Consider the following 14,703-nt stretch of genomic DNA (forward strand, 5'->3'; position numbering starts at 1 on the left):
TATTATCAGTGCATTTGTACTGGCAACCATGCCAACTATATTTACAAATGCACAATTATTATTATTATTATTATTATTGGGGGGAGGATGCAAAAAAATGGTTCTTGGTGGATTACTGATACGTATCACAGTATCATTTAATCACTGATTAGTAAGTTCATGCTGTGGTAGCACTTGGAGACATGAATAAAAAATGTCATTTTTAGTAATCTAAAGCAGTATTTGCCATCACAATACAGTCCAAAATTCACTTAAGATGATGTACCGTACTAAGACTGGTGCTGAATTTAAGGGAAAACAGCACTTGCAGTTAAAAACGTATACCACCCCACTTCTTTTCAGTTATCCAGTAGATCACATTTGATATTCAACCTTTCAGCATGTATGTGCATATGCTTTTTCAGCTGCATTCAAACATGCCTAAGGTTTTGTGATTTGTAACCAGTGGCAATTTTATGTATGCAGAAAAATGTGATACTGACACAAAGTTTGGATCTAGAGCTCCTTTAATGACTTGACTGGTAGCCATATGTGATAAAGAATTCCATGCAGTAAATGTGTGGAATTGCAAGACAGTGAGTATGCTGCTTGGCTGAGTGGAGAAACAAATTTCTCCAGCAGCCTGATTGATATAAACCAATTTTCTTTTACTAGTCTGTTAAGAGGGTATTGTCTGCTGTTTCCATGCTTGCTGTGGAAGAAATGACTTCACAAGACTATTAGCAGGCTAGTAATGGGGGGGGGCTTCTTTATAAAGTGAAATCATGCCCCCCATTTAGTTCTCAGTCTCCCCTGTTTAACTCTATCCCTTCTACTGATGTTCTTGTATAGTAATTACAATAGTTTCAACAGCAGAAATAAACAGAACCTATAAAAATTGCAACAAACAGAAACATACTTCACATTAAATTCCAAGAAAATAAAAGGATAGGACTTGCACCATAGTAATAGGTTAGCACATTACAGAATGACCAGGTATTTTACAGCCTATCCCCTGTGAGGTTCAATGGCCGGAGGGAAAGGAATATAGATTGCTTGTATAATACAATGTGGTACATTAGAGTCAAGTGATATAAATTAAGGTCTACTGTACACTGTTAATTTCCCCATATTTGACATGCTAGTCATAACCTTACAATTATTTACACAGTGCACAGGACTGGAAACCTATTGAAACTGACAATGAAAAACCTTGCCAGGTCATTTAACTGAGTACCCTGGTAATATATTAAAGTACTTATTGGTCCTCTCGCAATAAAAATGCCCTAGCTCCTTTCATCTCAACTGTAAACAAAAAACAAAACTTAATTGGACATGGGTGGATTTTTAAAAAGAAAAAAAGAAAGAGATCTCCCCGCCCTGTAGGCTGACCTGGTCAGCCCTTGCTACTCTGATATCTTTTCAAAATGAGTTGAAAACAACTGCTTTGCAAATCTTTTTCTAGATCAAGAGTAGTCATTTCCTTCAGGATTTCTTTACATGATTCTATTTTGGATTCTATTCTTTGCATCACCATCAGATGGTCTAGAAGAAACAGGATGAGAACATGTATTGAAAAACTTATTACAGTAAAGTTCAAGGACAGAGTCAACAAAAGCCAGAAAGGCAGAAGCAAAGAAAGCCCAATTCCAAATAACACCATTTTATACCCAGTAAAATACTCATGAGAGTATGTTTAATAGGCATAACCAACTCAGCTGAGATCACCGTAAAGAACAGCTCCAAACAGAAAAAACCAACATCTTCAAAATAAGCACAATCCTTGGAAGTGCATAGTTTCAACCACCTTCTCAAAGTATACTAGCACATGCAAGATAAACTTTGCCAGTTGCTATAAAGAATAACAATTTATGAGAGGAATCATATCTACAGTGGTGTACAGGACATTCGACTTTGCAATAATAGCAATGAAATCTGATACCATGTTGTATTGCTGTATTGTGTACCACAAGCCTTAAATGTTGCCAGTAAGTGTCATGTATGCCTTGCAGCTAGAGGCAACATTGTATGTAAAATGTTAATATTTCTAGTCTTTTACTATGGAGAAGTTACATCATTAAGGGTATGGTCATCCTCCTTACACAGCTTGAGGCCTCATGTTTCTAGTTCTGGGATATAAGCCAAATCAGGAGTATACATAAATTCCCCAAAGGACATCTATCTTATTTGTGGAACATATTTATCTTCACACAAGGCATGGGTATCATATAAAATTTGCTATAATTCAAAGAGGTCACTATTAGAAGAATTCTAGTGGAAGATTCAAGACATTAAGAGAATTTTAAAAAGTATAGTAGTACACACATATAATTGTTTTCTTTAGTATTCACCTCTTGCTTTATTATCTTAATACTCTCAAAGAGTGTTATGGTATAAAACAAGCAATGTTCAATAAGCTCATAAAACTACATTAAAAACACCAGCAAACAGGTCCAACAAAATAATTAATAATAACTAAAGCAGTGGGAAAAAAGAATTCAGAGCTGCAAGGAGTTGGTTGGTAGCAAGTAAGGGAATATGTGCTGGGACTAGGGTTAATGGAGAATTGTACATAAATATGAAGACTGGAACTTGCCATGAGAAGTCATTCTCAATACCACGTCTTACTCATTTCCAGCAGCTATAAAATTTCATATTTCCAATATAATCTTTATAGATATATCTTTATAGTTAGGTATCTTACAACCCGTTCTTTCCATATTCTCTTGCATTCCCAACAAGATCCATCAAAACAATATCATATTACAAATAGCCCCAAATCTGAAGACAATGGGGATTCTGTATAGTCACATAACTAGATAGTTCTTTCTCATAATAATATGTTCAAATTATCCACAAAATACTCAATGTGACAAGCCCTACAGATTTTGAAGAGAACACTTCGTCCTGCAGTTTGTCTTCAGGATTATACCTAGATAAAGCATATCAAGGCAGCATGTTTAAAGGGGAAATACTGACATTCTAAATTACTGGGGAAATGTAGAGAAATGTCCTGTATAATTTCAGCAGGAAATTTTTAAGAGATTAACAAAGTATTCTTACCCATGCTTATTCAGAAGCAAATCTTACTGAATTCAATAGCACTTACTCCCTGTAAGTGGATATAGGACTGCATTCTTAAAAAATGTTCCCTTATTTTGGATTGTCTGATCTCTGTCCAGAAAACAAGTTTCAAGGAAGACCATTTCCCTTAAAGTCTGTGGAACTGCTGTGGTTAAGTATTTTCTCTTTATTTTCCTCTCTGCTGGAAAATTGCAATTCCCACACTATCGTATAAATATATAAAAGTGCCAGACTCAAAGTTATATTGGTATTACACCTTTCCCCCATCCCCATTTTTTCCCAGTAATAAAGAGATATATTTAGCCTTCATTCAACATAATCCTGATTCTTAAAAAATAATAATCAAGGGATTTTACCTTGTCACCTTCAGAGAATGTGATTCCATCAATTGCTCTTTTCCAAGTAATTTCAGGGACAGGTTCTCCTTCTGCCTCACATATGAGGGTAGCTTGGCCATTTTCAAAGGTAGTTTCATTTTTAAGTTGTATTATTTGAGGCTGTACTGTTAGAAATATAATTTATATTATTCATTCTTGATTTGAATAAATATGAACAATGCTATTTGTTTAGCTGGAAGATTTATAAGCTACCTTTCATTGGTACCAATACCAATGACGATACAACATAAAATAAATTATTAAAAGACAATAATAAAAGAAAGCATCAGGGAACAAAAGAGCAACTCAACAACTAAGCAGAGGAAAAGACTAAAACACTAACTAAAAAGGATGAGTGTGTATGCCTTCACTTGGCACTATGTTAGTGTTGGGTGGGTGGGATTCCACAAGAAGGTTGCAGCATGGAGCATAGGCATAGGCAAACTCGGCCCTCCAGATGTTTTGGGGCTACAACTCCCATCATCTCTGACCACTGGTCCTGTTAGCTAGGGATGATGGGAGTTGTAGTCCCAAAACATCTGGAGGGCCGAGTTTGCCTATGCCTGCTCTATCATGCATAACTTCAAGTCTCCCCTAGCAGTGGAATGCAAGGAAGAGTACTTGACAATTGGAAAACATATATTTTTTGTTCTGAACAGACATAAATATTTAGCAGGACACACAGAGAGAAAGGGCATTATTGGAAGCGCATCAGTGCCCCAGGGCCTTCCTCTTATAGAAATTTGCTATTAACTGGTTTCTGCAGGTAACTATGCCAAATTTATTTTACTCAAATGTATTACCAATTGAGTGCCTATGATAAATGAAATTCTGCACATGTGTGGTCTAGCTTTCATCACAGTAGACATCCAAAGCTAGCGGATTTTAGGTGCACAGGCAGACATTGTTTAGTGTTAAACCCATACAGGTGATGAAAACATTAACTGCTGTGAAACCAAGTGAATTTCTGAAACAGGCTTGTAACTTACAAAAGAAAAGAATTTAACATAGTCGACTAAACTAATCAGATTTATTCATTTGGCAACCATTACAAATTTGAAAATACAAGGAATACATGTCGTTGACAACAAAGAATCTTGTAGAATAGTAATACATTAAATCAGAGGTGGGGAAGCCTGGGTGTTTCCTCTTTCAAAATCTAAAATTTAGCAATAATTCAAGTCCCCTTCTAGCACTAATCAGATCATACTTTTTGTAAGGCTGTGAGTACATGTAAACTAGAAAAGAAAAGAAAAGATAGCCATTGAATAAATGAAACTGGAAATTGTTGGTTTCGGTGTGTGATTTTACTAAAAGAATGAAAGTTGTATTTCAAATTTAGAAAAAAAAAGTTGCAGCAAACCCATATAACTTTAAAAAAGTGGTCTTCTTCAATGCTTCAGTTAACTGCCACAGGATTCTCATAGTGCTGTTTGTGCTTACTGAGGAAATGGGGGGAGGGGTGTTTTTCAAGATAAAGATGGGGTGGGGATTTCCTACTCCTTTGAAACATTTCCCTCACTGTGTTAAATAATGCTAAAGGCATTTGGAGCTATCTTCTAGTTTCAAATCAGAGTGCTTGGCTACAATAAAGCAGGAAAAGGGGTAATGTCTCTGGGTGGTCCTGCATTTTTGCCAACCTGACAGGCACTAAGCTACTCAAATTCAGCGTTAGAAATAATGGCAGGTTATAGCATCATTGTCCCTCCCCTAGGTTATCCTAATGAATCCTTGGGGATTAGCATCAGGGCTGGGAGGAGAATCACAATATTATAATCCCCATTCCCTGAGATATGTTGCCTTATGGAAAATCTAAGTTTCCTTTAAAACTCCTCAGAGTTTACAAGTTTGCTTATTCTCCCCCCCCCCCCACCTTAGGTGACATTTCTGGCAACTTGGACATATGTCATACATCAGGCATAGGCAAGCTCAGGCTTCCAGATGTTTTGGGACTGCAATTCCCATCACCCTTAGCTAACAAGACCAGTGGTCAGGGATGATGGGGGTTGTAGTCCCAAAACATCTGGAGGGCCGAGTTTGCCTATGCCTGCCATACACCCTTGCACAGGACCTCCAAATTTGTCTGAAATCTTTATGTGAAATTCAGTGGCAACTTTAACAATACAACAATAATTAGAATATGTACTCTAATTTTGAACAGAGTTCAAAGGTAGATATAGCAAGCAATACTTACCAAAAACTTGAAGAATTGTCTGATTTGTCATCTTTCCCGCTTTATTTCTTGCTTCACAGATGTAAGGTCCAGCATCAATATTTTTGATATCTCTAATGGTCAGTTCTGTATTGCTTCCCCTCAGTGCGTATTTTTCATTTTCCTCAATGCGTTTTCCTTTCCTGAGAGACGAAAATGATTTATAAGCACAAAGCATACTTTATCATCTGATCTAAAACAGGCAAGCATTTCAAAACAATATCACTGTTATTATTTGGGATGTCTTGGGCAAGATAAAGTGACTAACATATTAAATAAATAAATAAATAAATAAATAAATAAATAAATAATGATAAATAAGAATACGAATATATCCACGATCATTTCTAGTACATAGCATACTAGTGTCAATAGTAACACACAATTTCTTGGTTCACTTGCAAATGTACAGTGTTTTTTTATTTTTGCAAGGCAATTCATTTTAAGAGGGCTCACTGAATAATTGAGGACTATGCAAATTAATTACCTATCTCCTGAGGTCAAATTATTTATTAGTTTCAGGTAAATTCAATATAACCTCACACATTCCAACCTTCTTACTGGGTGTATGCCTCCAGTCACGAGAATTTAAATATATTCTCACTGTACTACTGAACTTACTACCCAGAGTCACTTCATCATGACCTGTGGCCAATTTTGTGGCCAATCACAAAATCGAACAACTAACAGAATAGATGTACTTTCATAGGCTCCATTCAGGCAGCACTTTATTAGGTCTTCCTGTCATTGCCATACCTGTTAATTTTCATGTTTTATGAGACCTTTGACATGGCATAAAAGCAACTTTTGGAAATCTACTGGAATATAGCAGAAGTTTAGCATTAATTTACATGTTAATTTTTTCTAGAAATATAAATCAGTTTGCAGCCCTGGAAATATCATGGAAGCACATGGGTGGGGTGGGGTGACGTGTCCAGTGACATTTGTTCTTGTGTTACACCATGGCCACTGGTGTGAATAAATATGAATACATTTTGAAAGCTTGTGTTAGCTATTTCTCTCCTACTATACTCAATACAGTGGTACCTCGATTTATGAACACAATTGCTTCCGGAAGTCTGTTCATAAACTGAAGCGTTCATAAACTGACACGAACTTTCCTACTGAAAGTAATGGAAAGTGGATTAATCTGTTCCAGATGGTCCGCAGAGTACTTAAACTGAAGCGTTCATAAACTGAAGCGAACTTTCCCATTGAAAGTAATGGAAAGTGGATTAATCCGTTCCAGACGGGTCCACAGAGTACTCAAGCTGAAGCGTACTTAACCCGAAGCATGGGTGTAATTGGTTCCAGAAGTCTGTTCATAAACTGAAGCGTTCATAAACTGAAGCGAACTTTCCCATTGAAAGTAATGGAAAGTGAATTAATCCGTTCCAGATGGGTCCGCGGCGTTCGTAAACCGAGGTGTTCATAAACCGAGGTGTTCATAAACCGAGGTTCCACTGTATACCAAATGCCAAAGGGATTACAATTTAAGCAAAAGGGACATTATGTTGTTGTAGTAGGAGGAAGAGAAAACCTGCAATATTAGCAACAATCCTGCTTCATTGTTGCAAATTATAACTGCTCACACCATGCAGAATATTTCTTCAAGGATATGGGAAGAAAAAGAAAATTTAAAAACCAAACCAAAAATAAACCCCCACAGCTAAATACTGGTTATTTTCATCTTTAAAAGAAAGCTTTATACTCCAAAACATGCCGTCCTCAAACAGGCAAATAGGGGTGGGGAATTTCCCTGAGGAAATAGGAAGTTCTGCTTATGTCAGGAAACAAGGATCTGAATACCAACAGCTGAGATTGCAAAGAATTCTTCAAGAGATTAATAATTTAAGAAAACGAACAATACTAAAAGAAGGCATCTATTTACATTTTTGAAAGATAAGCCTCAGAATTTTTTTAAAGATGTTATCAAGGGGACTTCTTTTCACTCAATAATTGCCATTGAAAATAACGTTTTGATAAAATCTGTTGATTTAGTTGCTTCTATCTATGAAGGAACTTTTCTGTAGAAAGATCCATAAGGTCAGATTTCAACCCTTCCCGTGAGCAGAAGAGATCTCATCCAGCAGTTTATATACAGGTGGGCACTATAAAAATAGCATGTACAAGTCTACTACTGTGATTCTCAACATTGAAAAAAATATTGCTATGAATAATTTCATGCTAGAGTGAGTATAGTACTGGAATTTCACCCCTTTCCTTTTAAAATCTATGCATCTATGTGCAAACTGCATCAGTTTGCAAACTACAGCTTTTATAATATTTATTTAAATAGATAAGCAGAAAGAAAAAAGTTGGTAAAATAACTTCCCTGAGAGATGACCCCTCGTGCTTTTAACATAACGAAATGGTATTTTTATGCAATACCTGAGACAGATTTTTCATGTTCAAAATTGCAGAAGCGGCGTTGAGAAGGAGTATGCTTCTGCACACACTACTGGAAATACTTGTTTAGACAGAAAAACTCAGATTTTTTATTGACTTTTCTCTTAAGCATCTCTTTGCTCATTACAATTTTGCATATGAGAGAAATATGAGATATGGGACAGAATCCCAACAAAATGTTTTCTGGAAAAGAAAGCATCTCTCATCAAGAGGATTAGTAAATAGAAATAAAGTTTGATCATGGACTGCATTATTTATATTCTCTGTAGCAATGTTTCTAAACAAATTACCTTATCCATATGTGGGAATACAACTGAACTTATATTCTAAAAAGGTAAGGTAAAGGATCTCTGGACAGCTAAGTCCAATCAAAGGCGACTATGGGATAAGGCGCTCATCTTGCTTCAGGCCAAGGGGTCATGTGGCCAGCAGGACTAAACCGCTTCTGGTGCAATGGGACACCATGATGGAAACCAGAGTGCACAGAAATTCCATATACCTTCCCACCGCAGCGGTACCCATTTATCTACTTGCACTGCCGTGCTTTCAAATTGCTAGGATGTCAGAAGCTTGTATTCTACATCCAATGGGCACTGAAGATTTGCATGCAAAATGATGGAGGCCCAAACCACCTCAGTGAAAAAGGGTAAGAGAAACAACCCAGCCACACTTTCACTGGGTAGAATGGAGAGCTGCACATGATGAAAGGCCTCCAGAACTGCTCTCGTCTCCATCTACAGTACAGCAGATTGGGGTGTGTGTATTGCACCCCTCAGTCCCTGGAGACTTTTCTGGATGTACTGCTGGGTAGACAAGCTTATGACCACACTGAATATGAAAGTCTGAACTTTTGCCTCTCCCCAGCTTGGCTGAAGCACTATCCACTTTGGCAGTGTAGCTCAGATATAAACAAAGTGAATAATATTTTATGGTCTGTGTCTTTCTTGTATTTACAGCCTTCAGACAATGTTTTATGTTTATTTTGATGGTTTCAGATAGCACAGAGTCCAATTCCATGACATTTCCATCAGGAATAAAGCAAAAACAAGAACAACAAACCTGCTCAATTAGTGACCCTTTAAAAAGAAAACAAATCCCTATGAGCTCAAAGGTTCATTTTCACTTCAATATTCAAATGTATACTGTATTTGAAATATCTCTGTTGCATATATTTTAACTTAACTTACCTATACCAATTGATTTCAGGTTCAGGAGAACCCATGGCTCTGCAGAATAATGTAATTGACTCTCCTCGATCTGCTGTGGCATTAAAGGACTTCTGTAGCAATGTGATAGCTGGAGGAACTGAAGAAAATATGGAAAATTGATGTAAGGTTAGATAACTGAAAGCACACAGATTCCTCTTGCTCCTTAAAGTAACTTTGCTATAACCATTTCGTTTTCAAACCATAAATGAGGCCAATGGATAAGTTTGTTTAAGTAAAATTCAGTTACTTATCTTCCTGAAAACATTTTGTGATAATACCTGATTTTACTTTCATCAAGAATATTAGCAGTTTTTAGTTTCAGTTTAGTACATTCAGAGTTAACTACAGTACTTCTATCAGAAGAAATCATGCATGTTTAAACCTTAATTGTTAAGCTCTAAACTGTTAACTCTTAGCATTTTGATGCCCTTTTAAAATTAAAAATGTATCATGATTTTTTGACATAAATGCATGATAGTTTTTTAAAGGTTAGAGCAGTACAAATGCTTTAAGGAATTCATTACTGGAAACAGGAAAAATGCCTTAACAATAGCACCTTAGATTTAAATATCTACCGTAATCACTTCAAATGAATTGCAATTAATTGCTAACTACATATTCCACACAAATTTGTAAACATCAAAACATATGAAACATAATGCCTTTTAATTTTTTTGTTTGGTGCACTATGTTTATTAAAATAACACTCCTCTTACTTTGAGTAGTGTCCTTTAGATGACTACAGCCTGCTATCAACCCTGTTGGCTGAGTTTGCTGAGGCTCCTAGCCAATAGCTGACCCCTACTCCCCAAAGCCAAACCTTTCAAGGAATGGAGGGAACTACAGGCACCAGAAACATCATACCTTTGAGAATAATGAAGGCATTCATGCTATAGGGAAGTTTCTTTCCTGGTCTGCTCAGGCTAATGAGCTCAAAGATTGGTTTTGTAGCCACAACAATATCTCAGGGTGGTCACTAATATCTTTTTACTACTTTATTTTTTATTATACTATGTCTGCATGTGGTGCCTCAGGTTAAGAATAGTTTCAGGTTAAGAACAGACCTCCGGAATGAATGAAGTTCTTAAGTTCTTAACCAGAGGTACCACTGTACAGTTGTATCTAACAAAATCATAGAAGATGATTCATTGCAGCACTGCCACCTTCCTAGTATGGAACTGCCTTTCAGCTTATGCAGGGCACCTTTGGACCCAGGCCTACGCCTATCGTTTTAATCAAGATACTTCTACTAAACTGAAGACTATTTAAAATATAGGGTTTTCGTGGATACATGTATGTAATAAATGACTACAACCCTGGTCACATGTAAACTTTAGGTGCACAACAATAGTCACAGACATTAGATTTTATACATATGTTTGTGTGTTTGTGTTTGGTTGCCGCATCATTAAATGAAAGTCTTAAGGTGTAATTTAACAAGCTGATAAAGTTGCTACAGTAATGAGCATAATATTGAATCCTTGATTATTCTGAATTCTATGAGTGAAGGTTTTCTCAATATAACATCTAGCCCAATATCTATTATAAGCTGGAACGTGAACTCAATGGTAGACTATTCTCTCTCTCTCTCTCTCTCTCTCTCTCTCTCTCTCTCTCTCTCTCTCTGTGTGTGTGTGTGTGTGTGTGTGTTGAGAACTGTTCAGTTTTGCTCCTTACCGTTTACAAGTACAATGATATCCCGAAAGTCGATTTCCCCTCTGGCTTCTACTCTTCCTTCACATCTGTAAACACCTTCATCACTTTTATTGATTTTAAGAATTTGAAGATTATTGTTTGGCAGCATGGCAAACCTATCTGGAAAGGCATGTAAGAGATAAAATAGTATCAGTAAGTGAAGGCACTGCTGTAAACATGGTTGTGAATTGAAAAGATTTAAGCTATTCTGCTACACTATCAGAGAGCTCATCAACAAAACATATTTCAATTTACAAGTAAAATGTAATCCTAGAAGCTCAGTTATCCTATATCAAATGCTTCATGGTGTCTTTTAAATTTTTTTTAACAAATGTACCTCTTATAAACAGCAGCTCATGCAAACATGCATTTTTGCTTTCCAGATACCACCTGAAAATGTAACTGTAAGTAAGTAAAACCTTTATTGGCATCAAACAAACTCGCATACAAAATAATAACAGATTAAAACTGTCACTGTGGCAAACGCTGTGCCAAGAGAGGGAAGGGAATAATCCGCCATCCGCTTTCACGACAATGGGGCTTCCGGCGACTCAGACGACTGCAGAGTACAACGCCGAGAAAATAGTAAATTAAGATATTGAGCCACCATCTCGGTGAGGACCGGGTCCTTCCCCAGCAAGAGGAACCGCAAGATTTCCCGCTCTGGTCTCCCTCTGGGAATGCAGAGCCGGTCCAGGAACCGTTGACGAAGGTCGACGTAAAGGTTACAATGAAAAACCATATGTGGAAGGCTTTCCACCTGAGGGTCATGACACGGACAGATCCTCTCATCCTTCGCCCTGCCCGAGAATCTTCCCCACAGGAGGTTCGATGGATTTGCATTGAACCTGGCCAACGAAAATGCCCTTCTTTCCTGTGGGTTCAGTAGGAAGTCAAGATAGTTAGGTTTTGTTTCATGAGCCCACGGGAGGTGGAAAAGAAGGGGGGAACATGTTGTGCCTGCTGCCGCTATAAGATCCTGTCTCTCAATGTCCCACAACCTAGTAATGACTGTGGCTTTGGCAGATTGTAAGGACATTGAGCGGAGGAGTTCTATTGAAAGCCCCAGTTGCAGTACCTTCCTATTGAAGTGTTGCAGCCCTGGGGGGAGGAAGGTGTCCGAAAGCATTACCTGGAGGAAGGGATCTCTGTCAGAGTTGAGGCAGATTTTTAGCCAGAATATAAGGAATCTTGCCCAGGCGACAGATTCCACCTTGTGTTGAGCTCCCTCTAGACATAAAACTGCATATGGGACGCATCTTGGAACAGAGAAAATCTTGTAGAGAAAGGTTGATTGCACTTGCTCTACTGTCTGGGTGAACCCCGGGATCCAGATTGGAATGCCGTAGAGCAGTTGTGAAATGGTCTTGGCATTGAAGATCTTGAGCGCAGAAGGGATATGTGAGTTGCCCCTTGTTGTAAAAAATCGCGTAATTGCCTGCGTGGATATCTTACTGGCGTTCACCACCACGCCTCGATGTGGAGACCAGAGGAGCCTATGGTGATAGGTGATTCCTAGATAATTGAATTTAAAGACCTGCTGGATGGGTTTACCTCCAAAAACCCAGCTATAACTCGTGCGTGAGTTACCAAACACCAGGATTTTGCTTTTTTCAAAGTTCAAGCATAAGTTCATTTTGGCCATGTACTCAATGCAGGCAATTACCAGACGCTTTAGACCTATTCTGGTCCGCGAGAGCAAAACCATATCGTCCGCGTACAGGAGGATGGGAATGTTTATGGCCTGGAGTTTTGGAGTGTGGGCATCCACCTGCTTTAGTAATGGGGCTAGATCGTTGAGAAAAAGATTGAAAAGCGTAGGAGCAAGTACGCAGCCCTGTTTAACTCCTCTGTTGATACTGACTGGTGTTGTGATTTCATTCCCAGAATGGATTTTTATGCAGCAGGTGTTATTGGTATAAAGCTTTTTGATCAGGTAAAGAAGTCTGGGTTCTAAGCCCATAGCCTCCAATTTGGCCCAAAGCAACCTCCTGTCAATGGTATCAAATGCCGCTTGAATGTCCAGGAAGGCCGCATGTAGATGTTCTTTATAGAATCGTGTGGATTTGGCGACTAGGTGAGACAGCACCGTGCAGTTTCGTAGGGTCGATTTTCCTGGTCTGAACCCAGCCTGTTCAGGGCCTAAGATGTTATTGTCATCGAGCCAGGTAGTTAATCTGTTTAACAGATGCTTAGCATATAATTTCCCAATGTTAGAGAGAAGACCTATTGGCCGATAATTTGCTGGCAGCTTTTTGTCACCTTTTTTGAAAATAGGGATAATTATGGATTGTTGCCAGGAGCTGGGCATAATTCCTGAGCTATCGACCAACGTGAACAGATCAGCCAATATCGGAGCCCACCACTCCGGTTTAGTTTTAATCAGTTTAGATGGAATGGCGTCCGGGCCAGGGGCCTTCCCTACTTTCATCTGATCAATTAAATTTATGATTTCTGACATGGATACTGGAGGCCACTCATCTAGGAAAGAGAGAGTGTTCTGATCTTGCCTGTCCGGTGGGATGCAGTTGTCGAAAAATACTGACTTGAAATGATCTATCCATGTGCCCGATGGAATTGAGGTTAGCTGCTCATTCTGTGGCAGTGGGGGATCTGCTACGGCCTTCCAAAATTTTTTTGTGATCTCTAGATTGTATGGCTGAGAGTAAAATTTCCCAGCTTTTCTGGATATGTCTTAACCGGCCGAGCTGGATGGACTCCCTTAGTTGTTGAGTTCTAGAAAAATAGATGTCAGGTAGGCGGGAACTGCCCGATTCTCTGGATTCTCTGTACAGTTTCCTGATTTCGGCTTTCATAGCTAAAGTCTCTTTGTCGGTCCAATCACCTGGGCTCCTTTTCTTAGGAGGCCTATGTGAGTGCGTGTGGGACAGTTCTGTTATTAAGATGTTAATAAATTCCTCGAACCGAGTAATTCCCTCAGCTGGAGTAAGAGCACCTTTCTCTGCTGAAAACAATTGGGTCACGCGGTCGGTTTTTACCAGGCCTTGGAAGAGAGACAGAGTGTGTTCGTTGGTTTGTATCCTTGGAAGCTGGAGTCTTGGTTCCTGGGGGAGTGGGCTGTTTAACTGTACAGTCTTGCTCAATGGAAAGACAAGCTTGCAGTGAAGAGGGAGATGGTCACTGAGCATAGGATCGCCTATGTAAAACTCATCCACGAATGGCGTCATTCCAGCAGGTATTATAATATAGTCCACCACGCTGTTCCCCTGCGGGGAGATATGGGTGAAGTTCCCGGAGCCTTCCCATTCCGTTAGCCCATTAAGCCATGTCAGGGCCCTGGTGGTAGTCAACTTGGTGAGACGCAGACCCGCCTGGTTTATTACTGGATCCAGGGATCTGCGTTCCCAAAGACAGAAATCTGGGAGGACAGAAATATCCAGGAGCTCCCAGGCTTTTGTGTACACTTCCCACCCTTGGCCTAGGCGAGCATTAAAGTCTCCAGTTAGAATGATAGGTAAATCAGGGCAGATGAGGTCCAGATTCTCGAACACATGTGTAATGAGATTCCATTGAAGGTTCTTGACTGTGGCAGTGGGAGTGGGAGGAATATACACGTTGATCAGTAACATTTCCTGGTTCTCCAGCACTATCTTTGTTACTAGTAGTTTACAGGTATCATTTGTCGACAGGATGTGTTCGCATTTTATATGGGGAGCCACTAGAGTTAACAATCCACCTGAAGGTCTGCCTTTCTTGTGGCTTTTAGTTGCCGGAACAG

The 14,703-nt window shown here is 38.8% G+C and overlaps 1 protein-coding gene across 3 annotated transcripts in view; it reads right to left on the minus strand.

The window, feature by feature from the left end:
* Positions 1-14,703, minus strand: part of NCAM2 (neural cell adhesion molecule 2) — a 200,807-nt gene that overhangs the window by 79,488 nt on the left and 106,616 nt on the right. For all 3 annotated transcript variants that reach the window (XM_035116298.3, XM_035116299.3, XM_088667980.1), the window contains exons 5-8: positions 10,947-11,084; positions 9,249-9,366; positions 5,635-5,795; positions 3,420-3,565 (exon numbers count right to left, since the gene is read on the minus strand). In XM_035116298.3, coding sequence (XP_034972189.2) covers positions 3,420-3,565; positions 5,635-5,795; positions 9,249-9,366; positions 10,947-11,084 — 563 coding nt within the window. The remainder of the gene's footprint in view (positions 1-3,419; positions 3,566-5,634; positions 5,796-9,248; positions 9,367-10,946; positions 11,085-14,703) is intronic.

This window comes from Zootoca vivipara, chromosome 4 (genome assembly GCF_965207765.1).
Source record: "Zootoca vivipara chromosome 4, rZooViv2.hap1.1, whole genome shotgun sequence".
NCBI classification, from domain to species: Eukaryota; Metazoa; Chordata; class Lepidosauria; order Squamata; family Lacertidae; genus Zootoca; species Zootoca vivipara.